At 47.8% G+C, this 20,557-nt stretch overlaps 1 protein-coding gene across 15 annotated transcripts in view; it reads right to left on the bottom strand.

The window, feature by feature from the left end:
* Positions 1 to 11,011: 11,011 nt before the first annotated feature.
* The window catches only part of FCRL6 (Fc receptor like 6), a 15,627-nt gene continuing 6,081 nt past the window's right edge, over positions 11,012 to 20,557 (bottom strand). For 3 of the 15 annotated variants that reach the window (XM_023214199.3, XM_023214198.3, XM_026457032.1), the window contains 10 exons: positions 20,318 to 20,338; positions 19,723 to 19,916; positions 18,485 to 18,751; positions 17,699 to 17,983; positions 17,262 to 17,543; positions 16,728 to 16,853; positions 13,639 to 13,704; positions 12,875 to 12,946; positions 11,707 to 11,738; positions 11,012 to 11,630 (listed from right to left, as the gene is read on the bottom strand). In XM_023214199.3, the coding sequence (XP_023069967.2) occupies positions 11,508 to 11,630; positions 11,707 to 11,738; positions 12,875 to 12,946; positions 13,639 to 13,704; positions 16,728 to 16,853; positions 17,262 to 17,543; positions 17,699 to 17,983; positions 18,485 to 18,596 (1,098 nt within the window). In that variant the 5' untranslated portion in view covers positions 18,597 to 18,751; positions 19,723 to 19,916; positions 20,318 to 20,338 and the 3' untranslated portion in view covers positions 11,012 to 11,507. Of the gene's footprint in view, positions 11,631 to 11,706; positions 11,739 to 12,874; positions 13,011 to 13,638; positions 13,705 to 15,091; positions 15,233 to 16,727; positions 16,854 to 17,261; positions 17,544 to 17,698; positions 17,984 to 18,484; positions 18,752 to 19,722; positions 19,917 to 20,317; positions 20,339 to 20,557 lie in introns of those variants that run through there. The other 12 variants (XM_023214189.3, XM_023214191.3, XM_023214193.3 and 9 more) reach the window with 9 other exon arrangements.

Genomic DNA, 20,557 nt, shown 5'->3' with positions numbered 1-20,557 from the left:
AGCCCCCACACAAGCCACATCCTCCTTGCTGGATCTCACTGGCCTCCCTGCATCCCAGCCTGCCTTACTGCGATCTGTCCCCCTCAATCTAGCTAAAAGTCCTTCTGTGGCCTCCCGTGGCCCTGAGAATGAGGACTAACTCTCTGCTCTGCATGCATGCCCTCCTGAGTCAGGCCTTCTTCTCCAGGCTGGTCGCCCACAGTTATTCTTCCCTCCAGCCATCCCAAGCCAGAAGGCCTCCTTCTCAGAACTACTGATTTCACACTTCCCTGTGTGGTACTTTCCACCCTTCCCCCGACTAGGCCTGCTGCTCCTTTTATCCTTGCAAACAGAGTGTGGCTGTGTAGTCAGCGAGGATGTCCTTCCAGGCTTCCTGACCACAGGCAGGTGAGAGGCCCTCTCCTTGTGCCCTGTGCACGCCCACACCTCCCTCTTGACTCTTGATGTGTTGTTGATGACAGTTTTCTGGTCTTCACAGACTGTTTAGCCAGCATGGTCTTTTATTCCTTTCTGGGTTGCCCTCAGTGCTTGGCACATTACAGATGTTTCATGAGTATTTGTTAAGTGAGTGAGTACATTCTAGACACGGTTACGCGTTTGGCTTTATGTAAGCCTTGCAACTCTCCTGAAGGGGTGGCCTGCCCCTCCACACCTGTGGGTGCTTCTCGTTAGGTGGGACGAGAGACTTGAGAAAAGGAAATAATACACAGAGACAAAGTATAGAGAAAGAAAAGCGGGACCCAGGGGACCAGTGCTGTGTTTTCAGAGGACCCACACTGGCACCGGCCTCTGAGTTCCCTTAGTATTTATTGAGAATTATCTTTATCATTAAAAGGATAAGGGAGTGGCTGGACAATAGGATTATTGTAGGGAGGAAATCGGCAGTAAGACATATGAACAAATCCTTGTAACATGAATAAGTTTAAAGGAAAAATGCTGTGCCTTGAGATGTATATGCGACATCTCCATAAACCTTTTAGCAGTATTGCTCCAGCAAGTCCCACCTTATTCCTAAATGTGTTTTCTCCTTACTCAGTAAACAAGACACACAATGGGTATTACCCGGAGATGTTCCAATCTCAGGGAGGGGCAGGATTTTTAACCGTCAAGCTTCTTTCAGGTACTTGTTTAACAAAGACACATCCTGCACAGCCCAATATCCTTTTAACCTTAAATCACCTTCGCACATGTCTCTTGCAAGGACAAAGTTGGGGGTAGGGTCACAGATTAACAGCATCTCAAATACAGAACTAAATGGAGTCTCTTATGTCTACTTCCTTCTATATAGACACGGTAACAAGCTGATCTCTTTCTTTTCCCCACACTCTCCTGAGAGGATCACCTTGTTATCCAGTTAGAAATGGGGAAACGTGAAAACCAGAGTGAGGTTAGGCCCCCTGCAGAGGTCACAGAGGTGCAGAGCTGGAACTTAAACCTCAACTTTTGAAGTGTGGTCTATTTTGCCACAGTCACCCCCTCCTCATCCTGTTTCTGTTCTCACTTCAAGTTTCCTGGTTTCTTGTAAGGGAACGTTTTTTAGAGGATGTGTTGCCCCTAAGGAAAATTCCTGCTAGTCTGGAGTGTGGCTCATTGTATCTGGCCCTGCACAGCCTCTCACCTGTCAATCAAACTGGACACTGAGCTTTGGACTCAGCCAGGAACTAGGCATATAGGATGGGGCGGGGGTGGTGGTGAGCAGGAGGATTTTGGGATAAGGTTTTTGCCCTCCGGATACTCACAACCAAAATGTAGAGATAGGTACACCAGGGAAAGTGAAGGCTTATCTGCAGACGGACGCCACTTTGTGCAAACAGGTAGTCAGCCCTCAGAAGTGGGTGGGAAAGAGGGCTTCGTGGATCTGGGCAGGGGACGCTTCTCGAGAAGGTGGAATTTGAGCTGTGCCTTGAAGATGGGCATGGTTTAGATAGGATGAGGAAAGGAGAGAGCCAGAGGTTGGGGGTGGGCTCTGGGTAGGAGGGGAGAGCACAGCGTGCAGGGATGTGGCCGTGGGAAAATACCAAGTAGGCTCCACAGAGGACAAGTGACAGCAGACAGGAATCCTTCAGGGCTGGGTGGGAAGAATGGAAAAGGAGGTTGGGGGCAGATTGTGGAGGCCTTGAAACCTGGGTTAAGTTATTCTGGAGACAAGTGGCTCTCAACCGTGTTCAGCACTTGGATTCTCAGAGGTGCCATCAGGCTGAGTTAGGGCCCAGAAATCTGTGGTTGTAACAAGCACCCCACCCAGGGTGAGTCTGTGGCTGGTGGACTGGGGGAACGCTCCGGAAGCGCTGCTTGAAGGGAGGGGCTGTTGCATGTTTTAAGTGGGAGTGGGAGGACAGCAGCAGGGCAGGTTGGGAGAGAATAAAGGGGCAGGGGAACCTGAACAGCAGCTATTGTCTGCCCTTTTCTCCTGTGAGAAGGAGAAGGGCCTGCATATGAAGGAAATGTCTGGAGTACCGAGAAAAGGGCAGAACTGGGAAGCTGCCTGGCGTGGGGGTGGAGAGGGCAAGGGAGGGAACTCATTTACGGCTCCATTGCCAATTCCATCATTCATTCATCAGGCATTTATTGAGCATCTACTTAGGTGCCAGGACCTAGGGACACAGAGATGAAAGCTTAGCCCCTGACCTTAAGGAGTTCACAGAAGATGGGATATATAAGCCAATAATTATAACCAGTGTAGCAAGAGCAATGTCAGATGTACGCCCTGGAGGCTGTGAGAGCCAGAGGACAGATTTGACCCTGCCAGGGCAGGTGGGGGGCTGGGGAGGGCTCTGTGGAGGGGGTGGTATTTGAGGTGAGACTTAAGAATACAATCAGATGAGGGCAGGAGTTCAGAACTCAAGCATGAATCAGACTTTTTGAGTTCAAATCTTGGCTGTGAAACCTTGAGCAAAGTAACTTCCCTGTGTTTCAGTATCTTCACCTGTGAAATGGGAATCACTAACAATACCTACCTCTTAGTATTGCCAATGAACACATGTAAAGGTTTAAATTGGGATCGGGTGCAGTTAGCACTCAAATACTAACTGTTGCTACTAAATGGCCAGGGAGAGGGAAGCAGGGAAACCTGGGTAAATCAGATAAAGGCATGTTTCAGGCTGGGCAGTCCCCTGTTCTGACTCTGTGCTCGCAGACTGGGAGCTCCATGAGGGGAGGGATCTCCTTCATTTCTGCACCCTGTATATTGCCATGGACAGGCTTTCGATGAAGCAAAGCCCTCCATGCATCTGTTGGATTGGATTGAATGATTCTAAAATGTCAAAGCCTAGGACTGGGAGGGCTGTGGGATGCAGGTATGGGGTCAACGTGGAGCCAGATCCTGAATTCCTTTGGAGAAGACAGTGGGCAGTTACATTGCCACTAAGCAGAGTTGGTCACCCATAGTTGTCCATCCAAGCAAGGAATGAATTGCAGTCCTTCCCCCACCTGAAGCCCTTTTCCTTGAGGGGAGTTCTGCGGAAGCTGAGAAAGGGGGTAGGAGGAGGTGGAGTGAAGACTGAAAAATATTCCACCTCCCCAAAGGGAAAAACTCACTGCCCATGTGACCATTGGAGAAAGACGAACTAAGAAGGCGGTGATTCTTTCCAGAAGCAGGGAAGGGTTAAGTCTGCAGCAGGCAGGTTCTCTCTACTTGCTAATCACTGGTTCACACCATATTAATTACCCAGCCACAGAGGGGAGTGCACAGGAGTAAATTAGCTGGTGAGTTCAAAGGGGCCACTCCCCACATTCCTTAATTAAGAGAGCAGCTGGCAGCCAGTGCTGCGACTCCATTCCCTGGGGCCTTTCTCAGCTGCATCTGCTGCGTTGGTCGCGGAGGCAGGCATAGTAGCTCCATCTGCCATGTGGAACAGCCTGCACCCACCATTAGCCCACCTTCACTTTGGGCTGGGGGTGAGGGAGCAGGTGTTGACCAAGGTCACATAAGCTGCCTGAACTCGACCATTAACCCTGAACCGCTTGATGTGGAGTTCCAGGGTGGTGTGGAATTTGGGTGAAGCTTTGTGCCTGCAAGCAGAATGGGGCCACACTTCTCCCAGGAGGAAAGATGGAGAAGGGAAAGAAAGGTGGGGTGCCTGAGGAGCTGAGAGAGAAGGGGAGCCAGGCAGGAAAGGAGGCAGAGGCAAAGCAGCTGGAAGGAGCGGGCATTTAGCAGGCTTTTCGGGAGCCAAAGAGGAAGGGTGTTACTAGGGAGTGGGGAGGCCTCTGGGCACTGCTTTGAGGGGGTGGTGTGGGATGGGGACTGAAAGGGGAAGGTAGGACCCCACCTAAGCCCTGTCTTTGTGTCTGCTTTCATTTAATCTGTCAGCAGGCACCATGCTACGAGGAGCCACAGACCAAGAGGCTGCCTGGGGCAGCGGAGCCCGTGTGCACCCCTCCCTGGCTAGCCAGCTTAGGCAGCAATGCCATGACATGGCAGGAAGTCTGGTCTAGAGGGAGAGGACCCTGGAAGGAGCCTGTCTCTGTCACTCCTTAGAAACGCCCACTGTTGCTGAGCCACTGGAGATGGGAAATGGATGCGAAATGGCCTTACTTCTCATGAGATGGCGCTGGCACCGCTTTGAGCCTAAGTGCCTCCTTAACTTTTGTGCCTGAGGTGCCTCTCTTGTCTCACCCTGATCCTGGCCCTGCTGGGGGAGAAGTAGAGGGAGTGGAGTCTTAGATGAACTAGAGGCATGGTGCACACAGCTGGAGAGGGAGAAACTGAGGAGAGAGGAGAGAGGAGAAAGTGAGTGGGATGGAACAGCTTGCAGGAGTCTGGATGGGAGGGATCTTTGGCTTAGGTCTATCTGATTTTGAGGCAAAGATACACCTTCCCAGAGATTTGAAGGAAGCCTGCCTAAAACAGAAACAAAACCATGCTGCGCTCTCTTGAGGTAGAGAGGGGGAAACTGGAAGCTCATGCAGGCATTCACTCACTCATCGAACACCTGGTTCCCATCCTGTGCACACTAATGCATCCAACCAACACTAAAGAGCATCGAGCACGTGTGAGCCTCATGGGGTCAAGAACTCAAGCTGATGGTCCCAGTAATCATAATGCTCCTGAGAGGATCAGTCACAATAAGAATCTGTGCCCTATGTGGGAAAGAATTCCAGAACAAGTTCAACATGGGTTCTTATTCCAAAGAACCTGAGAAAAGGGCCCCTCTGAGCCAAGGCACAGCAAGTGATGAATGCTGAAGGAGCAGACGTGCTGTCGGCTGCGGGTCCTGCCAACTGTAGCCTCTTCAGCAGTGAAGAGGGAGATGTGAACAGGTGGCAGGACACAAAAGATCCCAGTACTGGAGGGAAAAGCCTGGGTCTTTCTCATCTTGTACACCCTGTCAGTAGTCACTGTTATCACAGTCGATATGAAGATGAAGGACACAGAGCTATTTGGTGGATGCTTATTTAAATAAAGCCTTACTTCTTAGCCAAATCTAAGAGAACAAATCTGGAACTGAAAGAAATCCCAATGTGTTCAATCTTCCAGGTTTAGAGAAGGGCCACGTTTCATTGTTATTGCTTGTATCTAGATTGTGTATTCACATACAAAACAAGCACCGGTGTCTAATCACATCTTACACTGAAGCCGTCCAGTGAGTGGGTCAGATCAGTATAAGCCAGCGCCAAGACCTCCAATACCTGAGAGCGCCACCAGAGGGCAGCCACAAAGCCCCCAGATGGAGGTTTTTTTCCTGCTCTCTCACTTAAGGAGTAGCTCCAGGTTGCCTCTCCACCCTCAACCCAGCTAGAGTTCTTTTCTCTCTTTTTACCCTGTAGGTAATGTGACCCCACAGAACCCAGGTCCCTAAGAGGAGGCACAGACAAGTCACTCTGGCTGAGTAAGTGTTTGCATTTAGCTTTGACTTGAAGCGAGAAGCAATGTTTCACAGGGCAGACCCTTGAGACTGTGAGGAGGCTACTGGCGGGAAGTCCTGTGGCTAGCATGGCCAGTGGAGCTGTGGCAGGCCAGGAGGGCCATGGAAAAGGGGAAGTAGGGAAGCAGCTCTCTGGTCTCCCCAGGGCACCCCTCCTCAGTGTCTGCAGGGTCTGTTTCTAGAGAACGGTGGATGTCCCCATTCTTTCTTGGAGATGGCCCAGCCCACCAGTGTCCTGCAGAGCAGAAGCAGGTTCCTGCTGTGACAACCGAGGACTGGAAATGGGGCTTTGGGACTCCATGGGCTGACATCAGGGGAAACCAGTGAATCTGGGCTGGAGGGCAGGGCCTCCTTTGAAATCTCTACTTTATGTTATTTTTTGAGATTTTATTTTTCTTCAATTTTCTTAGTAATTGTTCATTTGGAAAAATCCTGGCTCATTCTTTTCTAAACAAAGGGAAAAGGATGTTTTCAGCCATGCAAATAGAGCTGGGTGGAGAGAAGAGGTATTCTAGGCAGAGAGCAAATGCCTGAGAGGCCAGGCCAATAGCGTGTGTGTGTGTGTGTGTGTGTGTGTGTGTGTGTGTCTGTGTGTAGGATAGGACTTCTCACCTATCTGTCTTGAAAGACCTGTTTTTCTTTTTTATTTCCAATTCATTGCAGGCCTATATTTTTGTAGAGACAATAGAATAAAACTACTAGAAAAATGAAATTAAGAAGACATACAAAATACAAGCCCTGATTTTTATGATTGTATTAAACAAACATAAAATTACTTTGTCAGGTTGCTCTAAAAGCTTCTAAATTCTTGCTTCAATTTTTCTGCTTAACTTGTCATGGACTAGTAAAAATCAATTCACAGACTGGCACGAGGCTGTGGACCACACATTGGGTATTACTGGTGTGGGGCAGGGAAGGTGGAAAGAGAGGAAAACTCAAGAAGGAGGTGGACTATGGGGACATCTGGAAGGGCTGGTTCCTCCCAAGTCTCCATCATCAGTTTTCCTTCATGAGCTGTCTTGTCTATGTTTTTACTTTTTACAAGTGGGCATTATTTTATAGAGGAAGTGGCAAGGCCTTGGCTTCTGCTGGTACACCCTGACTGACCAGTGAGAACCTTGAGCTTCTAGATTACCTGGCTTGTGCTTCTCAGTCCTCCCAGGGGGGTCTCTGATTATTGACAAATGGGAGGGGCCCTGGGGTATTCTGAACATGGACTGGACATCTGTGAGAGAGAGGAAGAGGAGGATGAGGAAGAGGAAGATGAGGATGGGGAGGGGTTGAATGTACTCTGATGAAGTTTATATCTTGTAGGTAGACCAGTGCTTTTTAAACTTTAAACTTTAATGGGTATATACATTGCCTGGAGATGTTATTGAGATGCAGGTTCTGATTCAGCAGGTCGGAGTTGAGTTTGGGCGTCTGCATTTCTAACGAGCTCCAAGGTGATGTCAACACAGCTGGTCCAGGGGAGATGCTAGATGCCTGCAGCTTCCACGGTGCCAGGAGATCGCTGATCACACTAACATCTCCTTCATCAGCCAGCTAGCTGGGTGGGGTCTGATGCAGTCCAACATCTGTAAGCTGAACCTTACTTTCTCTGCTTCCAGAGCAGGGGTCTATGAAGCTGGAGCCAGGGTCTCATAGGAACAAGTACAACTAATCCTTTATTGACTACCCTCAGTCATCAAAGAGTAAGGACTGCTTGAACAAACCACATCAAACTATCAGGTATTGCAAATCGTTGATATTGATGAACAATATGGAACTAATTGATAGACCTCTATTAACAAAAAACTAGATGCTACAACCGTATACCTTTTTAAACAAGTAAGGGGTAACTGAGTTTTCTGATGTACTCCACACACCAGGGCTTTGGGCAAGCCTCAGTTCTGTCTTTGGTAAACTGGAAGGAATTTGAACAGGAATGGGGCTGTGTGGAAAGGCAGAGCTCTCGGTGCCAGTGAGGCTCTGGCTGTGGTGTCAGGATTCTATGACATTGTCTGGGCCAGGCGCTTTTCTGGCTGACCTTGGTCTTGCTGAACCTCTGAGAGGCTCCTCAGCCCTGCGGTCACTCATGGGCTCAGCAGCAGCTTGGAAGCTGGAAATGCATTCAGAGCTGCCCTGGGCTTAGCCCTCTGGGGTGTGGAGTGATGCTCTTTCTTTTCTTTTTTTAGTTTGAGAGGTGGGGCATATCCATTATATAAAACCCTTAATTAAAAAAATTTTTACTGTCGTGTCATTTTTTCCTAAGAAGAGCAAACTATTCGTTTAGTATTTCAAACACATGTAAGAAGGAAATGACAGGTTTCTTCCACCCACATCGGGGCTTTCATTGATAAGCCCACGGACAGTCCTGGCAGTACCATGGGCTGTTATTGTCATTGGACCACACTGTATTTAGCACTCACTAGAAATAGCATGCAGGCAATAGTATCAACAGCTATAGGTAAATTTAAAAAACAAAGCAAAACATAAAACAGAAATAAAACCAACTCTGTAAACTCCAGGTTCACCTGGACTGTAACTCCTCTTGTGACTTTCACAGGAAAGGACAATAGCAGCAACCACCAGATCTCTAGGGTGTTTAAAAAAATCAAATGGTGCTGCACAGCCAGGCCCCGCTCAAAGATGCCAGTGCCATCTTGAACACACCACCATACAGTATAACCACCTTCAGTCACTGGAATTGTGTCTCATGTAACCAACTATCATGTGGCATTGCAACCTTACAATGATCATGTGGACACTGAACAGTGGTCAATGTTGTCTTAAAAAAAACCCCGCCTCAAAGACCACACAATCCTGAAAATCTCCCCGCAGCATCTCTCAGACAGTAGTCGTCAATATCCCAAGAACTGACCTTTAAGAACAAAATAGAGAGAGATTCGAAATGTTTTCCTATTCCTCTGAGAGAACAATGCTTCAGGGTAAACCTGGTGATATTTCCTGCTGGCATAACCACTTGACAACAGTGCCCCTTTTATTCATTTCTTTTCCCTCTCCACCAATTGGCATTTGGACTGAGAAAAGGGCCAGCAAAGAGAAATAACAGACAGTAAGGCAAAATTACAATGTGAGAAAGTGTATTTGGCTTTTTTTTTCTTTTTAAAATAAGTGCATGCAAATACATCTAGAAGCATTTCTGACTTGCCAAGTGCTCTGAAAGGGCAGCAGATGCTCTTTCTTTTCAGGGTCAAGGTAAGCATATTCAAAGGGACTGAGGACCATCATAGAAGCACACGTGCACACACACGTACCAAGTCGTGCGTGAGTCACTTAATGACAGGGATGCATTCTGAGAAATGCGTTGTCAGGAAATTTCATCACTGTACAAACATCATAGTGTGTACTTACACGAAACCGGATGGTATAGCCTATTACACACCTAGGTTATATGGTATAGCCTATTCTTTTCTTTTCTTTTTCATTTTCTTTTTTTGGTATAGCCTATTGCTCCTAGGCTACAAACCTGAATATAATAGGCAGCTATGATACAACGGTATTTTCGTAGTTAACATATCTAAACGCAGAAAAGGTACAGTAAAAATACAATATTAAAGATGAAAAAAAATATACCTGTATAGGACATTTACTGTGAATGGAGCTTGCAGGGCTGGGGTTGCTCTGGGTGAGTCAGTGAGTGAGTGGTGAGTGAATGTGAAGGCCTAGGACATTACTGTACACTACTGCAGGCTTTATCAACACTGTATGCTTAGACTACACTAAATTCATGAAAGTATTTTCTTCAGGTCGGGCGCAGGGGCTCATGGCTGTAATCCTAGTACTTTGGGAGGCTGAGGCGGGTGGATCACTTGAGGTCAGGGGTTCGAGACCAGCCTGGCCAACATGGCGAAACCCTGTATCTACCAAAAATACAAAAATTAGGAGGGTGTGGTGGTGCATGCCTGTAATCCCAGCTACTCGGGAGGCTGTGGCAGGAGAATCGCTTGAACCCAGGAGGCGAAGGTTGCAGTGACCTGAGATGGCACCATTGTACTGCAGTCTGGGTGACAGAGTGAGACTGTCTTAAAAAAAACAAAAAATTTTTTTCAATGATAAATGAACCTTAGCTCAGTGTAACATTTTTACTTTTTAGGTTTTTAAAACTTTTTGACTTTTGTAATAAACCTTAGCTTAAAGCAAGGACATTGCACAATTATACAAAATATTTTTATATAAGCTTTTTTTATTTAAATTTTTTTTAAAATTTTTAAACTTTTTTTGTTAAAAACTAAGACATAAATAAACACACACATTAGCCTAGGTCTACACAGGGTCCAGATCATCAATATTACTGTCTTCCACCACATCATCTTGTCCCACTGGAAGGTCTTTGGGGACAACAACACACATGGAGCTGTCATCTCCTATGATAACAAGGCCTCCTTCTGGATACTTCCTGAAGGACCTGCTTGAGGCTGTTTTATAGTTACCTTAAAAAAAAATAAGTAGAAGGAATATACTCCAAAATAACGATAAAAAGTTATAGTAAATACAGGGCCGGGTGCAGTGGCTCACACCTGTAATCCCAGCACTTTGGGAGCCGAGGCGGGTGGATGACTTGAGGTCAGGAGTTCGAGACCAGCCTGGCCAACATGGTGAAACCCCATCTCTACTAATAAATAAAAAAGTTAGCCGGTTGTGGTGGTGCACACCTGTAGTCCCAGCTACTCAGGATGCTGAAGCAAGAGAATTGCTTGAACCCAGGAGGCAGAGATTACAGTGAGCCAAGATCGTATTATCGTGCACCAGACTGGGTGACAAAGCAAGACTCCATCTCAAAAAAAAAAAGTTATAGTAAATACATAAACCAGTAACATAGTTGTTTGTTATCATTATCAAGTATAGTGTACTGTACATAATTGTATGTGCTATATTTCTACATAACTAGCAGCGCTGTAGCTTGTTTGTACCAGCATCACCACAAACATGTGAGAAATGCATTGTATTATGATGTTAAGGCAGCTATGATATCACTAGGCAGTAGCAAATTTTCAACTCCATTATAATCTTCTGGGACCGCTGTTGTGTATGCAGTCTATCACTGACTGAAATGCTGTTATGTGGCATGTAACTATTTCATATATATACATATATATATATATATTTTCTATTTAAATGTTTTTTTTTAATTTTTAAACTTTTTTTGTTAAAAACTAAGACATAAATAAACACACACATTAACCTAGGTCTACACAGGGTCTGGATCATCAATATTACTGTCTTTCACCACATCATCTTGTCCCACTGAAAGGTCTCTTCGGGGACAATAACACACATGGAGCTGTCATCTCCTATGATAACAAGGCCTCCTTCTGGATGCTTCCTGAGGGATGAGATATATTTATATATATTGGGGGGAAGTAACATGCTTTCTGTGGCTTCTGTGTCCACTGTCACTGACTGACCCTAAGTGTGTGTGTTGGTGGGCTATCTCCCCTCCCATTCCATTGGTTGGTCTTCTGCTAAGAGGAGAACCCAGGGTTCAGGTGCTCCTGACCAGGACAAGGGCTCCGGGGCTCCGTGATGCTGGGTTTGGGAATTGAAGGAGTCCCAGAAAGAGTCGAGGAGCCCGCTGTCCCCCTGAGGAGCACTGGAGACTGGGGGTGGGCATGTGTTGATAGGAGAACACCGTCACTAGCAGAGAACTTCCTCACAGTCGCCAAGGGATTCTTGGAGGGTGCTTCTTATATTCACCTCCTTGGATGAAACCTCACTGGGCTGCAGGCATCTCACCTCTGCATAGATGATAGGACTGTCCTGTGGAAGAGTTGGCTTAGGATGAGGAAGCAGATGTAAGACAGAGGGTGAGAAAGGAACAGGGATCCCAGCTCACCTTTCTCTCCGCGGCGAACTCAGCAGGCCTGGCTGTGGGGAAAGAGTGAGTTCAGGTCAGGTCTCTGTGCTTCACAGCAAGTACATCTCCTTCCCACCCCTCCTGGCCGGTTGTCTTCCTCTAGAGAGCCAGGGAAGCCAGCGGGGGGAAATTCCTTTCACTCCTCCTCAATCTGGAATGGGGAGACCTGGGTTCTAGTTCCAGTTGGACTATACACCAGCTGTGTGACCTCAGGTCCTGGGGGAACTGCCCTTCAGTTAAGAGACTCTTTGATTGTTCATTTCCCCTACTGCCATTTATGGGAAGGAGCAGAAACTCTATGCCAATTCAAACCCATTTTTGCAGACTAGGAATTGAACTAGCAGAGCAGGTAAGACATTAAAACAACAGCAACAACAAAACTCCCTGTTTTGAACATCTATTACATGTAGACAATTTTTAAGGCTTGTTTCTAGAACCCAGGTTCCATTCCTAACAACTTATAGTAATCCTGCAAAGCAGGCATTATCTCCCCTTTATAGATTAGGCTCAGAGAGGACACTTGACTTGCCAAGTCCACAGTAAGTAAGTACATAGAGTCAGGTTTCAAACTCAGTTCTGAGACTCAGAAACCCAAACTCTTCCCATGATGCCACGTGACCTATTTCTCTGTTAAAGGACCAGCCTTTCCCCCACCTCTGCCACCTGACTCTGATAGCTGTGGCTGGAGCTCATGGTCTTCTTGACTCCATCTTATATTGAGGGCTGTCCTGCTTAGACTTAGACTCTGGAGCAAAGGAAGATTACATCATTTTTTCTCTCTTTTCTTTGTCCTTCACATTGCTCAGGAAAGGGCAAAAAACTCCCTGCAGTTATCATGGTAACAGTGGTGGAGGAGATGGTGTTGAGAATGGTGAATGTAGTGGTCATGGTGGTGTCTGTGGTGAGCGTGGTAGTGGAGGAGATAGGTGGTGGTGGTCATGGTAGCACTGATGATGGTGTGAAGGTGAAGGTGGTAGTGAAAGAGGAGATGGTGGTGACAATAATGGAGATAAATACGATGGTTTTGGTGATAGTGGTGGTGGTCACAGTCATGATAAAAGTGGTAATGACAGTGGTATTGATACTTTCATTGTAGGTCCAAAACTTCTGTTCGCAAAAGTACCAAGTTTGGTCGGAGATCACTCACCCTCACTCCTCTTTGAGGTTCTATGCACCACAGAGTAGACAATACCTTCATCTTTCTCTTTCTGGTGTTGCACTGAAAGAAGGAATGAGGCTTAAATAGGATCCAGCTGACTCTCCCACCTCATGCCATAAGTGTCCTGAAGACATGGAGAAAAGCCCATCAGGGGCTCTGTTATGGTGATAAGCGGCAATGGGGGTTGGTCACTAATGTGGAGATAGCCATCATGGCAAGAAGAGTCAGGCCCCCTTAGCACTTTTTTTTTTTTTTTTTTTTTTTTTTTTTTTTTTTTTTTTGCAGCTTCCTTAGCCCTGACACTGTTTAAACCAGAGGTTGACAAACTTTTTCTGTAAAAAAGGTAGTACATATTTTTGGCTTTGTGACCTGTATAATCTCTGTCACAACTATTCAACTCTGTAATATGAAAGCTCTCAAACAAAATAAACAAATGAGCATGTCTGTGTTACAGTAAAACTTTATCTACAAAAACAGGCAGTGTGCTGGGTTTTTGCCATAGGTTTGCCAACCCTTGGTCCAAACCTTCCCTGCCCCATCTCCTGCAGCCCTGGCTCCCTTCCCACCTCCCTCTCCCACCACCAACTCCACAGCACTCCCTCCTCATGCCTTTTCTAGAAGCTGTTTGTTTTCCTTCCCCAGATGCCTCCAATTCCTGAGACACAGGGCTCAGGAAAGCTCCCTTCTTACTTCCCTTAAGAAGCTCTTCTTGGCCCACATGGGCAGACCACCGTCCTGCTGGAAGTCCTTACCATTGGCATATAGTGGGCACTGCTCTCCACCTGGAGCTGGGGGTGGTATCTGGGATGGAAGGGGCCCTAGGAGATACAAAGGCATGATTCACTGGGTGTCCCCTAGAGGGCAGGTGGGACAGGGGACAGGAAAACTGTGAACAAGAATGACAGGGAGGCCTCCAGCAGAGGTTTGAGGCCAGTTTGATTAGGAGGGCTAATTCACAGGTCTGGACATGGTTGATTTTTATGGGATGCTTCCTTTGAAAAAATACCCTAGATGGCTCCATGGGAATCACAAACTAGGAGAAAGTAAGGTGAGCAAGAATGGATGACATTTTTGCTCTCCTCCTAGGAGGGGGCCTAGGCTTACCAGTCAAGCTGCTTTTCAGAAGGAAGAAAAGCTAATAACTTTGACCCTACACTATATGCCAGACACAGGGCCAGGCAATCCAAATAAAATATAATCTTCCTAGTAAAGCACCTAACCAGTGACCAGCACATAGTTGGATTTCAAAAACATCTCTCTTCCTAATTCTTTGGTATCTAATATTTTTCACAATCATCTTGCAAAGGTTGATATTTTTATCTCCATTTCATAGATGAGGTGACTGGGGCTGGGAGAGGTGACTTCTATAAGGTCACAGTAAGTGGTGGAGACAGAATCTTAATCCAGGTTTGCAAGCCTTTTCTCCACTAGCACACTGCCTCTGGAACAGCAGGTGCTTCCAGATCTTTAAAGGTAACTCTTGGGATAGGAATTGGGTCACATGTAGATTTTAGAACACTTGGGTCATGCCTGGTGCCCAAAAAATACTCATTACACTAACAGCTAGAAAGCATCAGAATCAGCGGGTAGGATATGTGGAAATGGCTTCTCCTGTAAAATCAAGAGGGGATTTATGGAGACTTAGACAGATCTCCGGTGATTAAGCATTCTCCAGTGCTCCTTTGTCAGGGCTAAGAAATGAGCCTCAGTTTCCGAGTCTCCATTCAATGAAGAGTTCCATGAATTTGATAGAACTTTGTTTTATGGGATGTGTGACAACAGGTAGTAAAAGGAATGCTTTTAAACAAGCACAGCAGAACCTGTACATGCAGGTGAGTGCTACTTTGAAGTGGACCCCTTGCATGACCATATCCTGGTTCCAGTAACACCATCATTGGTCAAATGTTCTAAAAATTGACTTTGGACATTACATCTGTTGACTGTGTTTGGTGGTGGCATATTTCTCTTTGTTAAAGAACAGCTATGATATTTGGAAATGGTTGTGAGTCTCCCAGAGCTGGATTTGGAGAATAAGGCTATTGATCTGGCTGTTTCTCTTGCGTAGCTATGGAATTGGTCCTGAAAGTGACTTTCTGAGCAATATTCTAAAGAATATTTTGTGCGCCTGAGATTCTGAGATATTAAGATCACCACCAGCAGCCCTGTTTGCATGAGAGATAGGATCCTTAGTAAAATGAAGCCTACCTGCTCCAGGGTTGGCAGTGGGTGTGGTGGTGATGGTCTATAACCTCTACATCAAGAGGATGCTCTTTTGTTCTCTGTGAAAGGCATCTTCTTCTTGAGGATCTTTCAATAGTGGCCACTGTTTCACCATCTTGTTTGGGGCTGGGCAGGGAGGCAGTTGTGCTACATTACTCTGCCATTACTCTGCCTTTAATGCTTTGACTCAGAGGTGAGTGGACAGAAACAGAAACACCTGTATTACTGAGGCCAGGCGAGGCCATTTGGAGGAGACTTCATTAGACACAATGACAGTAGAACTCACAGATCTTTGGTTTGTGGTTCCCTACTTCAGCTGTCTCCCCAGTAGGTCTGGGTCTCCTCTCCTTTTCCCCCACTAAGAAGGGATACTTAGAGCAAGTCTAGCCTGTATTGAATCCAGACTCAAGACTAGTGAGAAGGGTGGAGATGGGAAGTTGTATGGACAAAGACTACAAATTCAAAAGGGGAGAGGAAGTTGAAGTCTGGTCCAAGCCCTAACTAGGTGCCTGGTGAGGCAGGGTATTGGGACTAGGGCTGGGGAGAGATCCTTTCAGGTACCCTGGTGGATGCAGGAAGGAATGCTTTGAACGTATGACTGGGTGGTTTTCCTTAATTAGCAGGATGGCCTAGCTCCTGGAAAACTCATCCCAAATTTCTCAACAGAGGGAGCTGCAAACTTAAATAAGTACATCTGTCTTTGGAGGTCTATGAGAACAATCACTTTTGTCCCAGACAAGCAGAAAGTAAAAACATTGCCCCTGCAGAGGAGGAAGTGGGGTTGAGTTGAACCTCTGTAGGCAGATTTGAAGCCCTAGGAATGAACCAACACCAGATAGCTTTGGCACTGGTAGCCATTCCTTGCATGTGGCCTGAGTCGAGCAAAGGTTAGAGTTGGAATAAACGTGTGGCCACCCAAACCAATTGCTTTGAAAGCCAACATTCATTCTTATGATCATGACTCAGACAGGAAGAAGAAGAAAATCTGGAATATCAAAATAAATAGATAACCTGAAATGTCATTTATCTGACTGTTTTCCTCTACATCAGAATTTTAACCTACCTTTTTATTTTCAGTGACTTTGATTAGAAGCATTAGAGAATGCACAGAGGAGAAAGGGCAGCCTGGGAACCTGCTGGGGCGATCTGCTTAGATTAGAATAAGAATTTACTGAGCACCCACTATGTGCCAGTCTAAGCAGATCAGAGTTCTGCTTAGCAAAGCTCAATGAGAAAGAAGGAGGACTTTTTTTTTTTTTTTTTTGTCATATTCCTAGCCACAGATTGTCTTTCAAATGTAAAGGATACTGATATACATCATGTTTGGCTTGTAATAATTCCTTGGTTTATGTTCTATTCATGCCTGAGTGTGCAGTTGTGTGTTTGTGTGCATCTCTGAATGACTGTGAGCATGTGAGCGAGTGCATGTGTGTATATGTCTTGGAAGCATTAACTGTCCTTCCATGTGCCCCTTTGTGTGACACAGGAAGAGAAGTCCCCCCTCCCACCCCACACCCAGGAGAAGAGAGTGGCTGGCCCTGTCAGATTCTGGCTTTCCAAAGCCTGGGCAGGGCCTGCCACAGGGATTCAGCAGCTAAGAAAGCCAAGAAGAGTTACTGACCAGCTTTTCTCCAGGGTCTCAAATAAACCAGAAGTGCAGCAGCAATGACCATCATGCCAAGCAGGCTCACAGGCAGCCAAGGAACCAGCCAGTTGCTGCTGGTGGGAATGGACAAGACTTGAGAACCTGGGAACGGGGAGAAGAAGCTGGCCATGAGCACTAAGGATAAAATTCAGAAATGCATTTCAGCCTGGCATGGAAGAGGCAGAATGACTGGTATTAGAGGAAGCATCTAGCCTGGGGGAGCCTCGTAGATGGGCATGAAGGATGGCTCAGGGGATGGCAGCAACGATGATGGTGACACCATGAGTGACCAGGTGACTGCTCCCCCCATGATGCTCCCCACTCCATGGACTTCAATATTTCTCTGCTAGGCTCAGTGGACAGATGGACCAATTAAGGTCCATGCTCGGTCATGCAGTGGCTGCCACGGGTCCAGCACTGTGCCAGGCGTGGTGGGAGGTACACAGAGGGTGAGATCTGATCCCCGCCAGCTTGCTGGGGCTCAAAGCTTTGTTGGAGGACAAAACTCACCCTTCAGAGAGAGCTTCTTGGGCTCACTCCTCTCTCTGGAGACACCGTTCTCAGCCTCGCAGGAATAGTTCCCAGCATCCTGCTCTGACTTCACTGGGAAGAGGAGGGAGGCATTTCCACCACAGGGAGCTGAGTGGTTCCCCACAATCTTCTCATCAAGGTAGAACAAGTACAGGATTGGAGGGGAGCCCCTCTGGGCCTCACAGAGGAGCTGCACCATGTCCCCCACAGCAGGGTCAGTGGGTCCGTGGTGCAGAGTGAGCACAGGACAGGACACAGGAGCTGGGACACACATCGGGTGGGAGGCTCAGCCTGACCACCCAGGACCCTGGCTCCCTCCTCTCCTGGGGACCTTTCCCCAACTCCTTTCCCCCCAGGGGATCCCATTGCCTGATGCCCAGGCCCCTGGGGGCGTCTCCAGTCTCTCACACACTTACCCTGCACTCTGACCCCCAGCTGGGGGCTCTGCTTCTGGACCTGGCCACCCTTGAGGGCCACCTCACACCAGTAAAGCCCGGAGTCTCCCTCCTTGACTCCTGGGATGCAGAGTTCTGGATGAGGGCCCCTGTCTTGCAAGGTGTGGCTGTCCTTGTGGAAGGAGAAAAGGAGCCTCAAGGTTGACCTCAGGGGATGCAGCTTTGTCTGACATCTCAGGGTCACCAGGCTACCCTCTCGGGGCTCAGGAGAGGGGGAGGCACTCAGCACAGGAGGTGGGAACAGCTCTGGGGAGATGCAGGTCCAGGGCTCAGGAGGGGAGTCCCGGATGATGAAGCCCCAGGAGGCTGAGGCCTGAGCTACTCATCCCGGGCTGCAGCCTGGGGACGCCGATGGGAGGCAGTTTCATCCCCAGGACCTGTCCTCTTGTCCTTACCCACAGGCTCTGAAATGACTCCCACACAGCCAGGCCCTTCTGGAATCTTGGAAATCAGAGGCAGTGAGGCCCTTCGAGGTCCTCTAGTCCACAGAGGGGAAGGGTGAGCCTGGCTCTTCCCAGTGCCCCCTCCCAGGAATCTTCCCTCTCCTTCCCCTGGCTCCATATGTGCCCCACAGTGGGGACAGGGGAGTATTGAGACAACATCTTGGGAAACCTCAGGGCCCCATTCATTGGCCCAGCATGAGGGGCAGCCAGAGACAGGGGTCCTGTCCAGAGAGCTACTGGCCTCTAGAGACGGGATCCTTGAGTGGCACTTCCCGCCCCACAAACTCCCAAGCTGGTGACTCACCTTGGACTTGAACCATGACAGTTTCTGAAGTTAGTGTGAATATCTGTGGAATATACATCACCTGCCCAGTGCAGCTGTACTGGCCACTGCTCTGCACTGTTGCTGCTTCCATGGACAGAGTCTGGGTTTTCTTAGGGGAATGAAGGAATTTTCCATCTCTGTAGAACTTCACCTGAGACAGTGGTGTATTCTTCCATCCCTGACATTGCAGAGTCAGGGCATCTCCTTCAAACACAGGGTTTGGCCAGGCTTGGAGGTACAGCCAGGCTGTGAGACAGAGGAACAGGGCAGCCCTGGAGTTGCAGGTCCCATCGGTCACTTCTCTCTCTCTGTCCCCCAGCCTAAGGCCTCCCTCTTGGGATGGAGGCCCTTGGATGGCACCAGTGCAGTGTCACTGTCTCCAGTCCTTCATGCCGACCAGAGAAGGGCAGGACCTGGACTGCCTTTACTTCTTCTCCTTCCTTTCCTTCTTCTCTCCTTCCTCTTCCCTCTTTCTCTTTATTCCTTTCTCTTCCCCTCCCCTTCTCTCTTCTCCCTGTGTCTTCTCTGTGGCTTTCCTCCCACCCACCCTCCTTGTCTTCCTTTATATTGCACTTTCCTGTCTGCCTTGCCAAGCTTGGCTTAATTGCATTCATTCTGTTCATTGTCTTGCCTCATTCCTCCTGATTCAATTCCCTCCAGCCTAGATTGGCTTCTCCTCCTCTGGCTACCTAATGTGACACTTTCTGCAGCCTTCACTTCTGTTAATAGCAGCATCTGTGTCCACCAGAAAGCAGTTGGTGGGGAGTGTTGGAGGTGCCACAGCCTGAGCTCTCTCCCTCCTGCCTTCCTCATTGGGCTTCTCCAGGCCCAGCCTCCATCTCTACCTCAGCAGGGCATTTCATCTTCCACCACTCTCATGGAAGGGATCTGTTCTCTCTGTCTCTATTCCTAAAATGTATTCTGTGCCCTGATGTGAGCAGAAGAAGAGCTCCCAGGAATCCACTATCACCTGCATGGCAGCAGCATCATTGCCTGCAGGGCAGGCTGAGCCTGTCCCCAGTCTGTATCTGTCCCCAGGCTGTATCATATCTTTGATAAGCCAGACACCCCCATTCCCAGACAGCCTTCTGAGCCGTCCTGATGGCTTGAGACTAATGAAGAGTAACTGTTAGGGAGCCTCAGCATATCCTGCTCTTGTCTAGATCTTCTGGATCCTTAGGACCCACTCTCCTCACCCTGGAAGAAATGATGCTTACCGCATTACTGAATGGTAAGCCTTGCTTCCACTACTGCTTTTTCTAACAGCACTAAGTATTGGTTTGAATTATCTCCTCCTGGAATCACAGGGTATGTCCTTGGAGGTCAAGATTTCATAGATCAGAATTTTTTCCTGTTTGACAGAAAGCTCCATGGAGGTCAGTGTCACCGAATGGGCTGGAGGGAAGGGGATCTGAGGAAGGAAGGAAGGCTGATCAGCAGACAAAGGTACCTGCTTCTCTGAACATAAAATGAAGGAAGGGAGTCCCAGTCTTGTTGAGTTAAGAATATAAGAGCTCCAGAACCACATGGAGAGAAGACAGAGGCCATAGCCACTTTTAAGGGTATAGGATAGAGGCCTAGAGCCCCACTGCTGAGGGTTGGGTCACCTTGGGACTACCCTCAGCCTTAGACTAGTGGAGTTTCAGGTTCCTCCTTTTCCTGGGAACTGGCCAAGACACCTGAGGAAGGGGCCTAGTCTGGTGCTGCTCTGCAGATGTTTCTGGGGGATCCCATGGCACTGTCCTGTTCCCATCTAGTAAGTTGTGGCCCATAGACATACTTTGAATTAGAAGAGACATGGACACAACTTACCAGTTTTCCCAACACAGGGAACTGCAAGATAACAAAGTAACATAATTAGGTTAAGTAGCAAAAAGAGCTTTCTGACAAGGAGGCCTGTCACTTCAGCAATTGGGACTTACACTCATTCAACCAACCACCTAGCCACAAAACCGCCCATCCACCCATCCACCCAACCATTCAACCATCCAACCACATAGACACTCAACCGCCAAGCAACCCAGCCATCAGCCATCCAACCATCCAACTACA

This window comes from Piliocolobus tephrosceles, chromosome 1 (assembly GCF_002776525.5).
Source record: "Piliocolobus tephrosceles isolate RC106 chromosome 1, ASM277652v3, whole genome shotgun sequence".
In the NCBI taxonomy this organism is placed as follows: Eukaryota; Metazoa; Chordata; class Mammalia; order Primates; family Cercopithecidae; genus Piliocolobus; species Piliocolobus tephrosceles.
The sequence above is the reverse complement of the archived record's forward strand: the minus strand, read 5'-3'. Positions and strand labels throughout refer to the sequence as shown.